The following is a 22,957-nucleotide window of genomic DNA, read 5'->3' on the forward strand; positions in this document are numbered from 1 at the left end:
ATCTTCCATTTCAGTTATCACTAGTAGATGTATAATCATAATTTTTCTACGAAGACACCCAGCAACTAACCCTAATTACCAACTATAAAAATCACAGTATTAGAATATATTGTTTTAGGCATGCATGGCACTTCAAAACGATATTAGAAGACTGCAAAGTCCTCAAAGCAGGGATCAGTCTAAATAAGACAATATAGAGCATCATGAGACGCTAAGCTTCAATAATAGTGAAAATTATGAAGTGCTTGTTTATAAGGCGATATTTATGTTGGAGTGCATACAGTGCTGATGAGGGGAGGAAACGAGGGACAACTATACCTGGGCCCTGAGCTCATAGGGCTCCCAAAACATCTGTAACTGGGATGAAATGGAAGAAGGTGGGGCCCCAGAGGACATGATATATCGGGACCCAACATTTCTTGACAGTCTTGAGTGCATACTCTGTGGTTCTAAAGTACAGCCATAATTACACAGTGAAATCTAATATGTACTACTTGCAAAAGATAAACCTCTGTCTTAAACAATCACTTTAATGCTGAGTCAGAAATAAGTTTCTGTTTACTCGGTTTACAAATCCATACAGTAGTTTTACTGTATCTAGCTTATTGATAGAAAAACATTGCATGTTCCTTAGCCACATATAGATTGAAAAAAAAAAAAATTACTAGTGTTACCGTTGATGCCAAGTCCTCTCTTTCTTTCTTCATTTCTCCTCGCAGGGCTTCTTTTTCACCGGCCCTCTTATCTAGTTGGGCAATTAGCTCCCTTTCAAGGCGATCTTTCTGTCTTTCCATCTCACTTTTCAGCTGTTCACACTGGACTAGAGCCTTTGGAAATATGAAATTTAGAATGCATTCCATTATTTAGACATAGGACAGGAAATAAACATTCCTCCAAAGCGAGGCATTAAGTAGAACAAGCCTGACATTCTAGTCTAATGCTTTCAGAAGAACTAATTGGCTATTAAAACAAAGGTTCATGGCTGTGTAAAGATGCCTCTGCTTGTGTATTGGCATACAAAAAAATAAAACAAGATTGACAAAATGAGATCATGTACACACACACACACACACACACACACACACACACACACACACACACACTTGATCTTTAAAAGACTACATGTCCAAGGACAACTTGGTTGTCCAACAAGAAAATAGTCATTTCACTTGTGTTTAGAACCTATAATAAAGTTGATGGGATTTTCCAGAGTAATGTGTGTTTTATAGATGTCTGTCCCTCTCCCAAAAGTCTGTTTCTGATATGACCTGTGCTTAAGAATTCTGTGTGCATTTCACCCAAGATTGTCAAGGAAAACTTTCTGTCAATGTTTGGTTCCTTGTAGACACCAATGAACTGAAGCTGCATTCCATACTGCATGACAGGACAGTTCATTACAGTGGTCTACTCTCTTACTAAAGTGAAGTACTAGGTGCAAAAGGCTGAGTAGAGCCACAGAAGCAATTTGGCAAAGTAGAGGGCTGAAAGGGCAAATTATTCTTCTGATGTTCAGATTTCTCATAAATGATGCTGAGGAAGGAGGCCATTTATTGAAATTCCAGCTTCAGGATGTATATGCTGATTAAAATATTGGGCTAACTGACTAAAGTGCAAGTCATAAGTGGGTAACAAGAAAAAAACGATTACTCACCTTCTCGTAACTGTTGTTCTTCAAGAGGTGTTGTTCATGTCCATTCCAATCACGTGTATGTGCGCACACGTGCATGTTGGCTGGAAGTTTTTTCCCTTAGCAGCATCTGTCGGGTGGGCTTGGGCGCCCCCTGGAGTCGCACCCTCGTGGCGCCTAATATATAGCTCTGCCGACCCGCCACCCCTTCAGTTCCTTCTTGCCGGCTACTCCGACAGAGGGGTAGGAGGGTGGGTATTAGAATGGACATGAACAACACATCTTGAAGAACAACAGTTACGAGAAGGTGAGTAAGCGTTTTTTCTTCTTTGAGTGCTTGTTCATGTCAATTCCAATCGGGTGAGTCCCAAGCAAATTTTAGGAGGCGGGGTTGGAGCTGACCACTGACTGGAGCACTGCCCTACCAAAGGCCGCATCATGTCTGGCCTGCCTAGCGATTGCATAGCGTGCAGCGAAAGTCTGTATCGATGATCACATCACCGCCCTGCAGATTTCCTGTGTGGGGACCTGAGCCAGGAAAGCTGTTGATGAAGCTTGTGCTCTTGTAGAGTGCGCCATTATCGGGGGCTCTGAGATTCCTGCTAGATTGTAGCACTCTGCAATGCAGGCCACAATCCATGATGAAATGCGCTGAGTTGAAACAGGCTGTCCCTTCATCCTGTCCGCTACTGCGACAAAGAGTTGTACCGACTTTCTGAACGGCTTGGTCCTTTCTATGTAGAAGGCCAGTGCTCTGTGGACGTCAAGAGTGTGGAGTCTCTGCTCCCTACCACTTGCATAAAGCTTAGGGTAGAAAACTGGAAGGAACATGTCCTGGTTGAGGTGGAACTACAACACAACCTTGGGGAGGAAGGCCAGATGGGGCCTGATCTGAGCCTTTTCCTTAAAAAACAAGGTGTAGGGCGGCTCGGACATTAGGGACCTGAGCTCAGACACCCTGCGGGCTGAGGTGATCGCCACCAGGAACACAACCTTGTACGAGAGGTAGAGCAGGGAGCATGTTGCTAGAGGCTCAAAGGGATGTCTCATGAGCCTACCGAGGACCAGGTTAAGATCCCAAGCAGGAACCGGTTGGCGGACATGCGGGTACAACCTGTCAAGGCCCTTCAAGAAGCGACTGACCAGGGGGTTAGCGAAAACTGAGTGGCCCTGTACCCCCGGCTGGAAAGCCGAGATGGCGGCCAGGTGTACTCTTATGGAGGACAAGGAGAGGCCTTCCTGCTTGAGGTGTAAAAGATAGCCTCAGTGCCTCAGGTTTCGGGTTAACGCCGGGGAGAAGTCATGCTGAGCTGACCAGACTGAAAAATCTCTTCCACTTTGCCAGGTAAGTGGCCTTAGTGGAGGGTTTCCTACCGCCCAAGAGAACCTGTCTGACTTCTTCTGAACATGAGATCTCAAACAGATTTAGCCATGGAGCCTCCAGGCCATAAGATGTAGCGACTGCAAGTTTCGGTGTTGGAGCCGCCCATGATCCTGCGTGAGAAGGTCTGGGAAGAGCGGCAGGGTAATCGGGGGGCCCATGGACATGTCCAGGAGAGACGTGTACCAATGCTGGCGGGGTCATGCTGGAGCTATGAGAATGACCGAAGCACGGTCTCTGCGGATCTTGAGCAGGACCCTGTGGACGAGCGGTATGGGTGGGAAGTCATACAGAAGCGCCCCCCCCAAATGGAGGAGGAACACGTCCGCTGTGGAGCCCGGACTGTGATTCTGGAAGGAGCAGAACTGCTGACACTTCCTGTTGTGTCGCGTGGCGAAGAGGTCGATCAGGGGACAGCCCCATCTCCGGAAGAGCGATGCGACGTCCGGGCGAAGGGACCACTCGTGGCTGAGAAAAGACCTGCTGAGGAGGTCCGCCAGCTCGTTCTGGAAGGTACGACTCTTGCAGATCGACTGAGTGTTCTATACAAAAGTCCCATAACCTAAGGGCTTCCTGGCACAGGGGAGAGGAGCATGCACCCCCCGTTTGTTGATCTAGAACATCGCGGACGTATTGTCCGTCATGACTGATACACATCGACCCGCTAGATATGGGCGGAATGTCTGACACACTAGGCATACCGCCCTGAGCTCTCTGACATTGATGTGAAGACAGAGATCCATCTGCGACCAGAGGCCCCGAGTCCTGTGGACCCCCAAATGAGCTCTCCACCCCAAATCTGACGTGTCTGTTACTAGCGTCAGGGATGGCTGTGGGGCGGCGAAGGAGACTCCCGAGCACGCCTGCTGAGCATCTGTCCACCACAGGAGCGAGCTGAGGATGGGGGGAGGCAGGGTCACGATCCTGTCCAAGATGTCCCTGGCAGGCCTGTACACTGACGCAAGCTATGACTGTAGCGGTCAAAGCCTGAGTCTGGCGTGCCGAACCACATACGTACAGACCACCATATGGCCGAGCAGTTTGAGACAATTTCTCACGGTGATGGTGGGGAACTTCCTGAGTCTCTGGATCATGGCGTTGAGGGCCTGGAATCTCACCTCCGGGAGGAATGCTCTGGCTTGAGTTGAGTCCAGGACCGCCCCTATGAACTCTAACCTCTGGACAGGGGACATAGTCAATTTCGCCTCGTTCAGTAGGAGGCCCAAATTCTCGAAGGTGGCTCTGATGAATGTCACCTGATCTTCCACCTGAGCCCTGGATTGGCCTTTGATCAGCCAATTATCGAGGTATGGGAACAACTGTACCTGATGTCTCCGCAGGAAGGCGGCGACGACTGCCATGCACTTGGTGAATACTTGAGGTGCTGCTGATAGGTCGAACAGAAGAACAGTAAATTGGTAATGGGAACCGTTTGAACGCACCAGGGCCGCAGGTACCTGCATCGAGGTCGATGTAGACAACAGTGCAGGCATGGGAGACAGGTGCGACGACATCAAACAGGCTGGTGCCTAAGTCTGAGTCGGGCATGGTGCCGGAGTTGACGATGGTGCCAGCAGAAAGGGCGTCGAGACTGTAGGTGCCGGGTGCACTGCGGAAGGCGGCACAAAAGCGGCGGAGGTGACTGAAGACGTCGCTGAGCGTGGGCCCTGGGTTCCTCCCTGGTCTTGGTGGTAAGCCCAGGGAGTCCAGAAGGGCCACTGAGACGGGTTCTGCCAGTGCGGAGGCAACACCTGCTGCTCCCTTCTATCTCTGCCTGACCTCGCTCTATGGCTCCTGCTCCTACTTGAGCAGTAGGAGTCAGGCTCCGACTCCGAGGTCTCAGACACTGAAGACCACGGAGGAGCCGATTCTCGGTGCCTCGAACGTCGAGAGCTCGGGAAGGCTCTCTATCAGAGAGTGTGAGTGCCGATGGACAAGGCGAAGGATAGTGCCTCGACATTATAACAGGCTTTCCTTTCAAATGCACCGGAGAGCGGGGCTCCGTCGGTGCCGAGGGTTCCTCCCTGGCAGGCGAGAATGGTGCCGTCAGGTGGAGGAGATCTCTGGCAGCTTGATATGCTTCTGATGGGAGCTGAAGTTGTCGCGTAGGCGCCAGGGATCGAGGTGGGGCCGGACTTGACTGCCTCACCTGGGCAGGGGTCGACACAGTCCCGGAAGGAGATGCCAAGGAGTGGCCGGCCTGGGGTCGCACTTCTCGAGGCTTAGCCGGAGAAGAGCGGTCGTCCGGCTTTCTCTTCTTTTGGGGCACCTGTGAATGGGAGTGGTGCCTACTGTCAGATGGGCCCTGAGAGGAGCCATGGTGGTGCCAGGCGTCTCTGGTGTCCTTCTTCGGCGCCAAAGATATGGATGGCACCGGGGTGCTCCGCAGATGACGCCAACGGAATCGGGTCTCTCGAGCCCAGGTCGGATTGGGGGCGCAAGGCAGCCTCCTTGAGGCTCACCTTCAGCCGCTGTTCCCGTTCTTTAAGTGTTCTCGGACGGAACTCGCAGCAGATCTTACAGCGATCTTTCTATGGGTCTCCCCCAGGCACCTGAGACACGACGAGTGTGGGTCGCTCTTAGGATGCGCTTGGCACAAGCCACACAGTTCTTAAATCCTGGGGACCACTGCATGCCTTGGCGCCGGGCCGGGGAGAATCCCCAACAAACATACTATACTAAACTTTAACTAACTATATACACAGAAAAACAAAAAGAACTTGCTAAGCAAGTGCCAAGGGAAGTTCCAGCCTCCGTCACTGGCGATAAGAAGGAACTGAAGGGGTGGTGGGTCGGCAGGGCTATATATTAGGCGCCATGAGGGCACGACACCAGGGGGCACCCAGGCCGACCCAATGGATGCTGCTAAGGGAAAAATCTTCTGGCCAACGTGCACGTGTGCGCGCATACACCTGATTGGAATCAACATGAACAAGCACTCGAAGAACTGTTTCTCTCATCCAAACTGAGCTGCCCAGAGATGATGGACAGCAGGGATTTGCACAGCAAGCACAGTAATGATACCTCAGAGAAGATACTGTATAAACAAACCCCAATCAGAAAATCTACATTTTGTGATTAAGTCCCTCCAGCAATGGAGTAGGAAAAGATTATTTTAAGTTGGTCTCATTTATTCATAGATTGGTCCTCTTTCAGCTAAATTAAGATATTCAAGGCATCCTGAAAGAGCATTTTGGCTTTGATTAAACTGGGTCTTGTTTCACTAACATTCTTTTTTCAGCTTTTCTATATCCTACTCCAAGGAATCTAGAAGCCCTAAATGGATTTTATTTCCTTTGCCTTTTAAATTAGATTTTCAAATGAGTCGATGAGTAAGAAAAAAAAACCCTCTGTCCAATATGTTCCCCGTGTGCTGGTTGAGGAGGGGGAGGAAAACTACACCATTTAATTATCTTTAAAGAGGAGTCTGGCTGAATCTTCCACATGCCCACTATATGGAATTCGAGATCTCTGGTAGTATCTATCCCACATTTAGAAAACAAACAGTTATCTGAGATTAAATTGATTAATGCGATCACCACCACCACCACTTTCTATAGAAATCTGAGCCACAGCTCAGCTCTAAATCTCAAGAATCAGAAACTTCTTTCTCTACAGCTTTTTCACCATTTGAGTGAGACAGGGCCATAAAAGCAAAATAAAAACACAACCTTACAAAAGGGACTAAAATATGTTGCAAGAAGAAATTTGTACTTGAAAATCCCCTGCTTCCCTTAATCAGATTAGTAGCTCACTTCAATTCTATGTTTAAAATCCATCTCTCAGGTTTGCTTCAACCTAGAAAGATTATCTTTGCCCTGTTAAGAATAAATAAAACTAACAGGGCAAGAGGCCATAAGCAACAGAAATGCTAAATGTTTCCAAAGACTGAGAACCTAACACCTGTATCTTTCACAAACTGACAGTTATCTTAATACTTAAAACCTGTATTCAAAAATAAAACAATGTAAAACTTTAAAGCCTGCAAGTCCATTCAGTCCTACTTCTTGTTCAGCCAATCGCTCAGACAAACAAGTTTGTTTATATTGGAAGGAGATAATGCTGTCCGCTTCTTGTTTACGTCACCTGAAAGTGAGAACAGGTGTTCTCATGGCACTGTTGTAACCAGCATCACAAGATGTTTACATGCCAGATGCGCTAAAGATTCGTATATCCCTTGATGCTTCAATCACCGTTCCAGGGGATGTGTCCATGCTGATGATGGGTTCTGCTCTATAACAATCCAAAGCAGTGCTGACCGATGCATGCTCATTTTCATTATTTGAGTCAGATTCCACCAGCAGAAGGTTGGTTTTCTTTTTTGGTGATTTGGATTCTGTAGTTTCCACGTCGGAGTGTTGCTCTTTTAAGACTTCTGAAAGCATGCTCCACACCTCGGTCCCCTCAGATTTTGGAAGGCACTTCAGATTCTTAAACCTTGGGTTGACTGCTGTAGCTATCTTTAGAAATCTCACATTGGTACCTTGTTTGCATTTTGTCAGATCTGCAGTGAAAGTGTTCTTAAAATGAACAAGATGTGCTGGGTCATCATCCGAGACTGCTATAACATGACATATATGACAGAATGCAGGTAAAACAGAGCAGGGGACATACAGTTCTCCCCCAAGGAGTTCAGTCACAATTTTAATTAATGCATTATTTTTTTAAACGAGCATCATCAGCATGGAAGCATGTCCTCTGGAATAGTGGCCAAAGCATAGAAGGGGCATACGAATGTTTAGCATATCTGGCACATAAATACCTTTCAATGCCGGCTACAAAAGTGCCATGCAAACGTCTGTTCTCACTTTCTGGTGACATTGTAAATAAGAGAGCAGTATTATCTCCTATAAATGTAAACAAACTTGTTTGTCTTAGCGATTGGCTGAACAAGAAGTAGGACTGAGTGGACTTGTAGGCGCTGTAGTATTACATTGTTTGTTTTTGAGTGCAGTTATATAACAAAAAAAGCTACATTTGTAAATTGCACTTTCGCAACAAAGACTGCACTACAGTACTTGTATGAGGTGAATTAAAAAATACTATTTCTTTTATCATTTTTACAGAGAAAATATAATAAAAATAATATAAACTTTGATTTCAATTATAACACAGAATGCAATATATATGAAAATGTAGAAAAAATGTTCAAAATATTTAATAAATTTCAATTGGAATTCTATTGTTTAACAGTGTGATTAAAACTGACTAATTTTTTTAATCCCGATTAATTTTTAAGTTAATCGCATGAGTTAACTGCAATTAATCGACAGCCTAACCAAAATAGTCCCTATTTCTTACTTATCTTAAATTGAATATGATCTGGTGGAGAATATCTTCTGTATTTCTTATAATAAAATAAAAAGCAAATTTTCAGACAGAAAATAAAACCAAAAGAAAAAGTAACTGGTGTCATTTTATATATGGCTTGAACAAAAACAATGTTCTGCGCTCTCTTTGCCAGAAGCAGGTCACTAACATACATCAGTGCTATGCATCCGAAGAAGTGAGGTTTTTACCCACGAAAGCTTATGCCCAAATAAATCTGTTAGTCTTTAAGGTGCCACCAGACTCCTTGTTGTTTTTGAACATACATCAGTGGTTCTCAAACTTATTTGATCGAGCCCCCCTTCTTTGTGCCTGTAGTCATTCATCCCCCTTTCCCCCTCCTTCCCACAAGTACATATGCCACCACCGAGCTCTGATGGCAGAGTGGGGAAGGTGCCCAGCTCTGAAGACAGCGCCATGCCAGCAGCAGCACAGAAGTATGGGTGGCAATGTGAAAAGTGATATTCATTAATATCACTTTTCACAGCAGACTTAGCACCCCATTACCACCCTTACTTCTGCGCTGCTGCTGCCACCCCAGGGCTGATAGTTGGAACCCTGCCACCTCCTGGTGAGGGATTGGGAGTGGGGTGGAAGGAGAGCCGGAGCCTCAGCTGCCTCCTGGTGAAGGAGGGGGTGGGAGGAGAGTGCAGGTGGCGGGGCTCCAGCTGTCCCCTTTATCCCCACCTTCTGGGTGTGCATGACCCTTCCTTCTGAGCATCAGTTGCCTGGGGCTGACAGCCAGAGCTCTTAAAAACACACAGCTCATGCCTCCCTTGACGCATTTCTGCGTCTCCCTTGGGAGGCCTACTCCATAATTTGAGAACCACTGACATGCAATTGCAACTCTGAGAATAAAATATCACAGATGATATTGTAGATGCACAAATAAGGAAACCAATAATCCATGTAAAATTTTAATTCTGTGAGCAGGGAACAAAACTGAAAAACAGTTTAGGTCTCTAGTAGGGTATTACACATACTGATGAATGACTGTCACTGATTCCTGCTACACGTGTATTTACAACTTTGAAAATCTGATACTAAGGTATTTAGGTACCTAAAGATGCAGATACCCACCTAGTGGAATTTTCAAAAGCACCTTGGTGCCTAACTCCATCTTCAGGCATGTAGATACCGTTAGAAGTCTGGCTCCTGGTCACTAACGGTTAATGTTGTTAGTTAATGAGGACTTTATTTCTTTAAATATCTCTATAGTGATTCAGTATGTGGTATTTCCCTCTCCCATCATTTCCCCCCTATTAACTCTGAAACTAGTTTTATTGTAATATTCTTTTTTTTAAGAACACATGCACTTTTATAGTGTCCCATAAATAATACAGCAACTGATACCCAGTGGGAGCATTATGTTAATCTTGTCCTTTCTTAATAACAAAGTCATTTAATTAAAATGTTCTGATTTAGTAGTAATTCACTAATTACACAGTAGATGGCACTACATATCAAGATAATAATTTAATCTTTAATCAATTGAAGCTGACACCTATACAAAGTACTTAGTTTTAACATAAGCACTAGGTCAGAAATTTGATTTTACCATAAACATTTTATACCGCCCAAAAAAGCGTAATACATACATCACATTTATATATCATTTTACATCTTCACACAGTTATATGCATTTTAAACAATTAATGCCCACAAACACAAGGTCTCAGAACCTGGGCTCCAGACCAAGCATCTATACTGCAATTTTTTAGTGCTGCAGCCTGATCTCTGTGAGCCCAAGTCAGCTGACCCAGGCCAGTCACAGGTATGTTATTCCAGTGTAGACTTACCCAGAGAGATTAAGTTATTTGCCTGAGGCCACAATGCATATCAGTCTAAGAACCTGAATTAGAACTAAAAAAGTCAAGTTCTCTGTTCAGATCACTAAGAATGTTTCTTCTCCAGAATCATGCTACTTCTCTTAAACAGTCTTATGAAGACCATCACAATATCAAACACTTTAAATGAGCCTTTATTTCAAGACAGCTACATGATCTGGGTCTGAAATAGTGTTTTACGGCCTGGAGGGCTTATTGTTTTGTTGATGTGGAAACAAATCTAATTAACACTTAAGACAGTTAAGAATACTGAAGAACTATACCATCCTCTTACTAAATTTACCTTCATTTTTTCTAAATTGGCTTCTTCAGTCATTTGCACAGCTTGTTTTACTTGTTCATAAGCACTAGATTCCCTTTGCTGCATCTCACTCAGGTTCCTTCTTACTGAAACAAGTACACCCATTAAGTCATCTCTTTCTCTGCATCAGCAAAAAAAATACAGAGACAAGAAACATAAAACATTAATGGACTGAAAACAGCAGGGTCATAAGTAAAGTAAGACAAAAAACTGCATTAATATGTATTAAGTTTTAAAGACAGAGTAGCGCCAGCTCAGCACATACTAAAGTATAATGTGTAGGATGACCTCCTGTCCTTAAAAGCAGTGGGTTGTTAGTGAAGTTGCCAATAATGATGGCAGGGTTCATGTCAGGAATTTATCCAAGCTAAACAGTACAAGTATGACCTTGTTAAAAAAAAAAAAAAAAAAAAAAAAAAAAAAGAAAAATGAAAAGCTTCAAAAAAAACATAGGGCAAGGCAAAATGGGACAATTCTGACAATAATGAATAATTAAGAATACATTTTTCTGCATTATATTTAAAGAAAAATTGCACTGAATCATATTAGTATCTGAGATAGCTAATATATATCTAAATCCATTTGTACTCTGCAGCAAACTGGACCTAAATTCTGCTACAAGATTTCTGGATTCTGCATCACCATCACTTCTTTATTTAAAGTAAGAAATGTAGGTTATCATCTCCATATTTTCAGTTTTTGATATGCATAAGAGTTTTATATTGCTAATATATAGAAGTTGTCTTAGGTGCAGCTACAAGTTTTGGCAGCTGGCTCTTCTGACACCTTGGAAGGTTAGGAGGCAATTTGGATTGTGGCATAATCATAGTAGCAAATACTTATCTTTTCAAAGGTGCCTAAGAGAGTTAGGTGCTCAAATTTCACTGATTTTTTTCAGTGAGATTTAGGCACTTAAGCTTCCTTCAGTTCCTTAAAATCCTAGCCTAAATATTTCTGCAAAACAGTGCAACAGTCAATTTTGTTGGATAAGATTTCAAAGGAATGAGGCCGATTTATACCACCTAAGAATCTGGTCCTCTAAGTTTCAGATCTAACAACCCATTGAGATGCATGGATCAGCCCACATATCTTGTTTCAAGCTATTCACAAACTCGGGAAGACAACAATGTATTGATTTATACTCTGCTTATGTTTCCCAGATTGATGGAGGGAAGGAAAGGAGATTTTGATAGATGACTGGTTAGCTACCTGAGTTCCTGTTTGAACAAGTATTTTGTGGTATTATAAATGATATGTTAGAGTGCCTAGCATCTTATATAGATTTTTTATTATTTAAACCTAATTAAAGAAAGAGGAACAGTTGCAATTGTTCTTTTAAAGACTGCCACAAAAATGTTGCCTTCTTTTTACCCACATATGGAATTACTTCCTTAAAAGTACACTAGTTTGAGACGCAGAAAGCAAAATATTAAGTCCTGGACTAGACACAGGTTAAAAGGTACAAACCAGCAAAAAGCAGACCTGAAATAATATTTACACAGACAAGACAAAAAAATGGCATGCACATACTTTGTTTTTTGTAGCTCAACTTTTCTACAGCTCCCAAAGATTCATGTAAACAGATCAAAAAGAATTGTTGCATGGAGTATTAAAACAACACCTGAAGGAACCCTGTCTGCAGGTATTGTACATCATAGTTACAAAACACCATTGAAATCTTGTTCCCATTGAAGTCAAAGGCAAAACTCCTAGGGACTTCTGTAGGGTCAGAATTTGACCCTATATTTACCACTAATTTTTAAGCAGAATTCCCAACAGAATTTTCCTACAGCACTACAACCTGAACACAGACAGGGAAAACAAAACAACCACCACACAATTTTTGGGAAACACTGTATTCTTGTGTTAAATGTTTAAAAAAAAAAAAAAGAAAAGAAAAGAAAACACTAGTAAAATTAGTATTCCCTATTAGAAGCAATCGAGCTTTTAATTACAACACAAATGTCCATGAACCTACTTTGTTAACCTTTCAATGGTCTGCATGTGGACATTGGAATGAGTCTGAGAAAGAACAGCCTCATGTTGTGCGCATTTCAGACAAAGACCACCAACCCGGTTGGAATTACTTGTTGCAATAAGTGAATCTTGGTGCTTTAATCTTCCTTTTAAATCTTCACAATTCTTCTCAGATTCAGATAAATCTTTTCTGGAATTAAGAGAAGATATTGTTATAAGCAATAAACAAATGTTTCTACATTTATTTTAATAACTAGAAAGCTGTTATAACTAGAGGGACAAGGTGCATAGCCCATCAACAGTAAGGACATCCCAACATGCGAAGGGGGACCCAGTCAATCTGCGCGCACTTGCATTGAAGGCCAGTGACTATATGCTATTCTGCATTCTCCCCTGTAGCGCTGTCATCACCTCCTTGCCTGTGCTTGACCCCTAGAAATTAATCTGCAACAAGTGCCAATACAGGATAAAGGTGCCATATGATCCCTGGATCTGATGCCACAAGGTGCGGAGCACTCTGACTCTGATCCAGCAAAGCACTTAGGGTCATGCTTAACTTTAAGCATTTGAATTGCCCCATTGAATTCAATGCAACTCCTCATATACATACAGTTAAGCAAATGTTTGTGTGCTTTGCTGGATCAGGGTCAGTGTCCTCGGCACCTTGAAAGATCGAGTCCCCTATAAGAAACATCATTAAGCAGGTGGCTGCATTCTCCACTAGCTGAAGCTTTCAAAGAATTTGAATACTCCAATTTATCTTTGGCTCTGGTGTTTGTGCATGTTTTGCACTTCAGGATCATTCACTGTACTAGAGCAACTAGCTGTTACGTTTATTATTCAATTATCATTTAAGATGGAGAATATGGGGATTAGTACAAGAATTCTAAGGTGAACGAGGAACTGGCTAAAGCGGAGATGACAAAGGATTGTGCTAAAAAAGGAGAACTATTGGGCTGGAGGGATGTTATTAGTGTAGTTCCCTCAAGCATCAGTCTTGGGACTAATCGAAAATTTTAAATCAGATCAATTACCTTGGCACAGAAAGAAGGAGCGTACTAATTAAATTTGCTGATTACGCAAAGTTGGGAGGCATCATCAATATAGAGGAGGATCAGAAACAGAAAGAATTGGATGAATACTACTCCAGTACTCCTGGAGGACTGCAGTAATAGAATGTGGTGAAATTTAATAGTACTGTACTAAGTACTATTAATTTCTGGCACAAGATTTCTATTATGGGATAGGCCAATCGAATTTAACAGAAATTATATAACTTTTCTACACATTTCTTTTTTTTCTTTTCTTTTGATCAACTTACAAAATTTGAACAAAGTTTTATTTCTTCAAGAGAACTATCCTACTAAAGTCAAAGTCTAATAAAGGATCCTATTCTCTAGTAAATATCTATATGATTTTTTAATATTGGTTTTATCCTTATTAAATTTGACAAATCTTTTCCATAAATGTCATGTAATTAACTTGTTTTAAAATTGTGTTATTAATTATATTTCAGGAAGAACTGTTTATATTAGAAAACATAAATGTTTAATTGTCACATGTGCCTGATTTGTTGAAAATGAAATTTAAAAAAGTAGAGTGCAAACCACTGAAAACACTTGTGTTTTTTTACAAATTATTTAAAGAAAACGAATGGCCATTTCAATTTACCTTATAGACCGTACTTGAGCTTCAAGTGTATCAGTCCTTTCTTGATAAAGAAGTTTTAGCTTCTCCTTTAGGAAAAGATGAAAGAAAACTGTATATGTTTTCCTCTTTCCTCACGATTATCTCCTCTTAGCGCTTTATAGATAAATCCAAAAATTAGCTATATTCACTAATTTCCCTTGAAGATAATCAAAAAATTTTAACCCAAACCATAAGTTTCAGAACTAACTTTCTTTACTCTTCTTTTCAGAAAGCTTAGATAATGAACAGAACTCACACTGATGCTTACTTATTTCTACACATCGAGCCACATCCTTAGCTAGTGTAAATTGCCACAGATCCATTGATTTCCAGTTGAGCTACTACGATTTATACAAGTTGATGATCTGACCAATTGGGTCTCATAACAGGGTGAGCCACCGCCAAAGTGCCTGTTCGTGGCCTGGGGCAGCACCCTGCCTTAGTTTCCCCTTCTATTCAGGGCCTTGTAAGAACTCCATAATCCAATGGTAATTAAAAACATTCCCCTTCTAAGGTCAAATGTTTTTAGTCCTTCCACACACTAGCCCTCCAGGCCCCAACCCTATTTCAGTGTCTCTCCTTGACTCAGGAGACTGCGAAGCAGGGTTCAGTTCAAACAGTCCCTTTATTACCTGAAGCACTCATCTCAGGCCAGATACAACTTCCCAGGCTTCTGACTTGGACACTTCCAGCCATCTTAGCTCCCACTTGAGCTGCCTTTCCCCAGAAGTTTGTCCCTTCCTACCTTAGCTGACCATGCCTGGCCTGAGTTAATCACATTATCTCATCCATTATTACCCACCTGGGGAAGTGACCTGATCATTTCAAGTTTAGAGCTGAGGCCCCATTTTCCCTTAAAGGGGTCAGTCACCTTATGACAGGCCTGCCTTTGCTCCCACAGAAGTCAATAGAAATACTCCTAAATAGAGAAGATTTGGGGCCATTATGAAGAACCTGGCAAACTCTCTCATTACCACAACATGAATTATTCAATAGTTTAGTCGTATTTCTTGCTAAAAAGCTGAACATGAAAGAGATGTACCTGCAGTGGTTAAACAGCTTCAAATGTACCTGCAGTGGTTAAACTGCATGGTGATATGGGGCTATAGTAATCCCTTATACAGAATCTCTCACTGTTGCTTCTTTCACCATGAATGATCAACCAATACACAAATGTGTCACATGGACAAATAAGAGGAAAGAAAAGAGGCAACTACTGTGGAGACTTGAACTGTCACAGGGTTTAAGATGCTGGGAGCTAAGATGTCATCACAAAGATTTCTGGCTCTGCAGACAGAGGCACCAATGAAAATAATCTTTTATATACAGTATAGTATTTTCTTGGCATAAATGAGTGATTAGGCATAATAATCTTGAAGCACCCAAATGTCCTTTAAAACTACATAGTTCTCACACACACACACACACACACACACACAGAGATTACAGTACTTCATTCGCCACAACTGTTAGGTAGAATCAAGTAAGTAGCAGTGACAGCAATACACCACCACCAGTTTAGGTTAGGAAGTGAAAAATACATGGTCAAGTTGAGATGACAGAGTAAGGACTTTCCCAAATGGAGTATCTCCAAGATACTGTGGGCCTTCTGTGCTGCATCTTTGAGAGGCACAATACAGAAATTGTAACCCAAGGGATGGGGATTAAGAAGAGATGAAGCCACTTTAGCACCGTCTGGATGCTGGGCTGCTCTGAAGACTGCAGCGACCCACAGTACTGGACGGCTGCCTAAGTTACCATAGCCAGCTCTCGGCTGCCAGCAGGCATCAGTATTGTTTAGAATCTCCACAGCGCTATACATTGCAGCACCATACCAGACATGTGCCGTCTACCCCAGCTCCACCTTGACATGCTGAGATTTGCACAAAACAGCCTACCTATCACCACTGTCTAAAGGGACAATAAAATTAATTATCTTAAGACACTAAGAACATGAGCTTCAAGGGATAGATATTGACCTCAAAGACTAGGGGTTAAATCAATCAAATCTTCTCCTCCAAAACTCTCAGGAAATTAATCATCCTAAAAAATACCACCAATAAAGAGGAGCACTAAAATCTTTAGCCGAGATATGACACCGCAAAGAAATTATTTCAATACCAACCAATTCTAGCTGCCATTTTTCTGTTTCTGCAGTGGCTGTTGTGGCCAAAACCCGTTCTTTATTATGTGATGGTGATGACTTGGCAGGTTGACATAAATAAGAATCATCAGCTCCTACAGTCCAGGAGTTCCGAACATTTGCCTGAAATACAATTGTAATGCATCAGAGTTTAATCACAATAGCTGTTTAAGTAAAAATATTAACTATTGCTAAATAAAGAAAAATATTGAATATTACTGTTAAAATCCACTAATGGAAGAATCTGTGCAGAATTTAATGTAGTTGCCCTCTGGGAAGAAGATAGTAATGTTGGGATCTCTAATCCAGCATTTCTCAAATTTTCATAAAGGTTTGGTTAAGGTTCAGTTTGAGAACAGAGTGACAGTTTGGACAGTTATTTAAATGAACCAGTTCACCAAACTTAATAAAAAAAAAAAATCAAACTTACTGAAGCATCCAAAAGAGTTTGTTCTCTCAACGTCTGCTCTACAGCTAGAGATTTCAGTTCCTCATGGAGTTTCTCATTTTCAAGCACAACTACTTGTATTCGATCTTTCATCCCAGACAACTCCTCCTATGAGACCAAATACAAATACTGTACATAGACAGCTCCTAGATAAAGCTATGACCATTTAAATACATCTTGATGTCACAGGCACAGTTGCACAAATAACTGATTTTTTGATTCACTTGCAGTTCCAAAAACTGAAAAAGATTCAGTTTGGGTAGAACCAAAATACTTTTTCAGATCAAACAAAATGTTTCATTCAACCCAAAATTAAAAGCTTCAGGTATTTTTAATAACAGCAAAGGAAATGAAGGGTTACAGTCACAAAAACCAGAGGAGGCAGCAATGTCCCCTCTTATACCTAATAGCCCAGTGGTGAGGGTTCTCATCTGAGACATGGAAAACCCAGGTTTGAATTGCTGCTCTGGAGAAGGGACTTGAGCCCAGGTCTCTTCTTTCCAAGTGAGTAAACGAACAACCAGACTATGGACTATTCTGGAGTGGGCCTCTCTCAATCTCTCCTGTCAAAGCTGTTCTACTTTGTATAAACACTTACATATTAATTAGAACAGAGACTGGATCCACAGTGTCCCAGGTGAGTTCCCTAACCACTGGCCTATCGAGTCTCTCTCACTCTTTCTCTGACCCAATGACTATTCAAGCATTTTGTACAAAGTGGGAATTTTAACCTGAGTCAATTCCCTCACATGTGTGTCTCCTAACCAGTGGGCCCCACACACCACCTCCATATCTGTTTTTGTGAATGTGGCCTAAATCCCCTGGTGAACGTAGCCACCCAAAATTGAAATGTTTTGTTTTGATAATGTTAAAAAACTGTTTGTTTTGACATTTCTAATTATTATTATTATTTTTACCATTTTGGACAAAAAAATTCACCAGTTTCACCAATTCACCACAAATTTGTGAAATGTTTTGGTTGTTCCAAATCTCTTTTTCAGTAACAAAAAGTTTCATGTAAAATTTTTTACCTAGCTCTAGTCATGCATATATATTTCTTAAGATATTAGCAAAAGACTCATTCTTTTTTAACCCCATTGCAGGCACAATAAGCATGTTTGGTAATAGTCTAATTTGCACATTAATGCTGGTTAGATGGTTATTTGAGTAGGAAAAGTTATACAGGTCTGTCTCATCTTATGCGGGGGTTCCGTTCTGCGGTTAGTGCATAAAGCGAAAACCGCGTATAGTCAAAATTACATTGAGTTCAATGGCGGGCGAAATCGCCCGCACTACAGGTACAGTATTAAAATGGTTATTTTTCTCTTTTTGTGTGTGTGTGTTTTTTTTTTTTGCCGACCGCGTAAAGCTGAAATCGTGCATGTTAAATGCGCGTAAGATGTGACAGACCTGTACAACTGTTTCATTTAAATAAGTAGATACACAGTTGTCTATTTCAGACACATTTTATCAAGAAAAAAAGTCTCCTGATAAGATGGATTTTAAGAACTATACAGATGTGATGATAGAGGTGAAGACACAGTACAGTAACGCCTCATTTAACGTTGTAGTTATGTTCCTGAAAAATGGAACTTTAAGTGAAACAATTGTAAACGAATCCAATTGTCCCATAAAATTTCATGTAAATGCAGGGGGTTAGGTTCAAAGGAATTTTTTGGGGGCAGACAAAAGGCATTATACTGTACAGTACTGTACTGTGGTTGGGAAGTGCCCCTGGCTTACTCCACACAGGCACAGCCCGCTGCAGGCAAGGACGCTAGGAAGCACATTTGCAGCAGCAGCGGCATCTTCCGCGGAGAACAGGCTCGGATTTTGCCAGGAATGCTCCAGGCCCGCCTCTTCCTGTCCCCACTCCACTCCAGGCCCACCTCTTCCCACCCCACCTCCTCTCCAGAGCACACCACATCCCCCCTTCCCCCCAAAGTCCTAAGCATGGGGCTTCCCTGCTCCTCCCCCTCCCTCCCAGCACTTCATGCTTAGGACTTTCTGGGATGGAGGGGCAAGAGTGGGGAAACCCTGTGTCTCCGCTCCTCCCCCTCCCTCCCAGAAAGTCCTAAGCGCCGGGGGAAGCACTGGGAGGGAGGGGGAGGAGGCGGAGAAGCGGAACTTGTACAATGCTCCCTTGTAAAGTCGCTGCTCTTCCACAGAATCTTACAAGCAGGCAGCCAAACGAGGTTATAAGAGAGCATTGCACAACTTTCAACGAGCATGTTCCCTAACTGAGCAGGGACGTAACATTGAAACAACATTAAGTGGGACAAGGTTAAATGAGGAGTTACTGTACATTCTGAACTGTATTTGCTTCAATTTTGGCTAGTGTAATATTTAGAATCTCAAGGTCTGAGCCCGTAAGCACTTTCCATATAGAACTCTTATTAAAAACTCAATGGAAATTCCATGAGTATGACACTTGTGGGATCAGGATCTTAATGGGTGAAGCAGGCTGCATACCTTGCAAAACTTCACTTCAGCTTCTAAGTGGTGAATGTACTGGGACTGATCATTAATGATAGGAACAAGATCACAAAGTGTAGGCAAACTCTGATCTGCAGCTTTTGAAGTTCTCTGGGGGGGAAAAATAAGTAAATTAAGCATAATAAATATTTTATAATCAGAATTTTTCTCTTCTAATTTTTGCATCACAGAAAGTTGTTTCCATTCACAGAATCCTATTCATATTTAATACACTTTTGCAAAGTGTTGAGATCACCTTTACTAAAGGACCCAGTGTCTTAAGAGACAATCCTAAAATATCCCCAATTCTGTTCCACCTTTACAATAGACCACTTCCACTGAGCAACCAATTTTTGATGGTCAATTGAGTGGTTGGTTAAGAGAGATATTAGGGCTGATCCTCAACACACTGTATTCACTATAAGGAGACATGATCACACATACACACTTATGTACTATCCAATAGTGTACCAACACACTGTAGAAGGATGAATATACAAACAAGTATAATATACATTATGGGAATATCATAACCGCATGATAATTACATTTGAGAAGTCCGCACAAAGTAGGGATTACATATCTAACAGACTTTAGATGATCATGATGTCTCTTCTGGCCTTAATCTGACCTGCACATTTTAGGCCACAAAACCTCACCCACCCCCTTCTGTAATAGATCTATAACCTCTGGCTGAATTTATGGAAGTCCTCAAATCATGGTTTAAAGACTTTAAGTTACAGAGAATTCACCATTAACACTTGTTTAAACCTGCAAGTGATCCATGCTGCAGAAGGCGGCAAAACCCCCCCAGGGTCTCTGCCAATCTGACCCAGAGGAAAATTCCTTCCCAATCCCAAATATGGCAATCAGTTAGACTCTGAGCATGTGGGCAAGATCCATCAGGCAGATACCTGGGAAAGAATTCTCTATGGTAACCCAGAGCCCTCCCCATCTAGTGTCCCATCTCCGACTGTTGGGGATTTTTGCTCCTGGTAGTTGCCAATGGACCACATGCCATTGTAGGCGGTCCCATCATACCACCCTCTTCATAAATTTATCAAGCTCAATCTTGAAGCCAGTTAGGTTTTTTTTTTTTTTTTACACCCACTGCTCCCCTTGGAAGGCTGTTCCAGAACTTCACTCTTCTGATGGTAAGAAACCTTCGCCTAATTTCGAGCCTAAACTTGTTGATGGCCAATTTATATCCATTTGTTCTTGTGTACACATTGGTGCTTATCTTAAATAACTCCTCTCCTTCACTGGTATTTATCCCTCTGATGTATTTATAGAGAGCAATCATATCTCCTCTCAGCCTTCTTTTGGTTAGCCTAAACAAGCCAAGCTCTTTGAGTCTCCCCTCATAAGGTAGATTTTCCTTTCCTCCAATCATCCTAGTAGCCCTGCTCTGCACTTGCTCCAGTTTGAATTAATCTTTCTTAAGCATAGGAGACCAGAATTACACACAGTATTCCAGATGAGGTCTCACCAGTGCCTTGTATAATGGTACTAACACTTCCCTGTCTCTACTGGAAATACCTCTCCTGATGCATCCTACGGCTCCATTATTACATGTGAATCTAATATTACAGCACTTATTCTTAAGAGTACAGTATAAATTAACTGAGAATGTAAAGAAATCTGTTCATCAAGCTAAGTTATAATGACTTTTAAAAGGCCTCTAAGTTTTGGGGTTGGTTTTTGTTCTTTTGGTGAGTATAACTTTCTTTCACCTCTCTAGCAAATAAAATCCCAATTTCTGAGATTTAAAAATTGACACTCAGATTGTAACAAAATTTATGATAGGCTACTTGTTAAAATGTATTCATTTTTAAAACTTATTAACAATATTAGAACCATTTCTAGCTACACTGCAATGGTCTTTGAGTAATACTTTTGTTATCATATAGATCTGTCATTAAACCAGAAATCAATAGAGCAAAATTGATGAGTTGGAAATTAAAACTAATTGGTGGACAAAATAATAAGGGGATAGGATATTTTGCCCATTACTCCCCTTTTGGGGTCCTTAAAAACAGACCTGGGGGTTGGGGGATGAGGGGCTGACTGAAAGATAGGAAAACAGGAAGAAGTGAGCTTCATCATCATGGTTGCCACACCCACCATCTTCTGGGATCCCAGAATCCATTGACACAATTGGGCCATTGTCGTCCTCACCCTGAGAGATGTCCTGATCAGACCAGGCAGAAAGAGAGGAACCCAGATGATATTGCCACCTCCATTGGCTGTGTTTGAACTCCAACACGATCTGGGATGTCTGAACTCCAAACACCATCTGGCTCCTGCTGTCACTCCCCCCTTCCTTGTAATAGTGTTTTGTTTTTAAAAACACCCCTTTGCATTTCTTTCTATTTGTTTTAATCCCTCTCTTTTTGTTGGCTGTCACAGGGTAGAACTGGAGCAATATCACCAAATTAATTTAATCTTTGATACTGAACAAGCATCAGAGAGTAATAACTGATCTGAACTGGCCCCATGGAGGTGAAAGGCTTTCCATATATCCCAGTGCAGAGTGCAGTTCCACTCCAAGAGGGATGGATGTGAGGAGATTCCACAGGGGATGACCTTCCTACACCAAAAAGCTCATTTCCACAGCAAACCTCTTGTGTCCCTAAGCAGCAGAATTTTGGTGCAAAGCTATACGGTTTGCTGTTACATGGATCAACGAGCAATTGTACAAAAGGCAAAGGGTACACCACCATCAAAACCCTTAAGGCTGCAGTAAGTAGCCACAGAGGAAAGTAAGATTCCTTCATCACCTGCCCTTATGGAACCATCCTCACTGGCAAAACACTCTACACAGGCTTCATTTCCAAAACAAAGTGCTAACTTCTGGTGGAGAAAGGAGCAGCCAAGATGAGGGAGCCATACACACATGGGTGACATCTGTACTGCCGAGGGGATGTGAAGGCCTGGATTCCATAGGAAGAGATTTGTGGCTCTTCTACTGTGGTCATAATAAATTAATAGCTCATATTGGGCTTTTCCCATCTTTAGTTCTCAAAGAGATTTACAAAGGAGAATTACTCACAGATACCCTCTCTCGACTGAGAAGTAGCCAACCCCCCCACCACCACCACCACTACCCATGGGATGATTAGGGAGATTTGGGGCCTCTTATTCTCTCGGATAGCAGATAATATGCCCGTTGGGACAACTTATTACTCATTCAAAGTTACATGAAGAAATTAGGAGTGAATACATACTGAGGGTGACATCTTCCTCCTCCTTGATGGAGATACTTCACTTTCTAGCCCTTCTTGCTCTTGCAATAAAGCTTTAAGCTGATTAACTAAGGAACAAAATTAAACTACTGGTTAACAATCAGACTTGATGGAAATCATACAATAATTTTGCTTTGCAGTTCTGAGACTAGCTGTCCCAGAGTAACATTTACCTGCATGACTGTGTTGCAGTTCCTGCCAGGCCGTTTCCCCACTCTCATCATTACCTGTGGACGACTGGTCAAATGCAACTTCACTTTCTCCCACTGTGGGATCTCCTTCCACCAAGGCATATTTCAGTTGATGGATACTTTTACTAGCACGGTCTGTGAACAATAGCATGTATTAGCCATCAAAAACAGAGTCTTTCCTTTCTGATGAAAAAGCAACTCAAAGCTAGATTAATTTACAGAACTAATATTTTAACTCTGTACAAAAAGATAGTGGGTGACATATATTCAGGCTTTGCCTGAACTAAGGATTTAACCTCATTTCA

The 22,957-nt window shown here is 42.1% G+C and overlaps 1 protein-coding gene across 6 annotated transcripts in view; it reads right to left on the minus strand.

Annotated features, from left to right (window-relative positions):
• The window catches only part of SDCCAG8 (serologically defined colon cancer antigen 8), a 158,443-nt gene that overhangs the window by 119,298 nt on the left and 16,188 nt on the right, over positions 1–22,957 (minus strand). For all 6 annotated transcript variants that reach the window (XM_026649650.2, XM_026649647.2, XM_026649648.2 and 3 more), the window contains exons 2-10: positions 22,635–22,787; positions 22,444–22,529; positions 19,214–19,327; positions 16,724–16,849; positions 16,276–16,416; positions 14,133–14,197; positions 12,463–12,651; positions 10,467–10,605; positions 675–827 (exon numbers count right to left, since the gene is read on the minus strand). In XM_026649650.2, the coding sequence (XP_026505435.1) occupies positions 675–827; positions 10,467–10,605; positions 12,463–12,651; positions 14,133–14,197; positions 16,276–16,416; positions 16,724–16,849; positions 19,214–19,327; positions 22,444–22,529; positions 22,635–22,787 (1,166 nt within the window). The remainder of the gene's footprint in view (positions 1–674; positions 828–10,466; positions 10,606–12,462; positions 12,652–14,132; positions 14,198–16,275; positions 16,417–16,723; positions 16,850–19,213; positions 19,328–22,443; positions 22,530–22,634; positions 22,788–22,957) is intronic.

Source organism: Terrapene carolina, unplaced genomic scaffold, assembly GCF_002925995.2.
Source record: "Terrapene carolina triunguis isolate 2854851 unplaced genomic scaffold, T_m_triunguis-2.0 Scaffold85, whole genome shotgun sequence".
Taxonomy (NCBI): domain Eukaryota; kingdom Metazoa; phylum Chordata; order Testudines; family Emydidae; genus Terrapene; species Terrapene triunguis.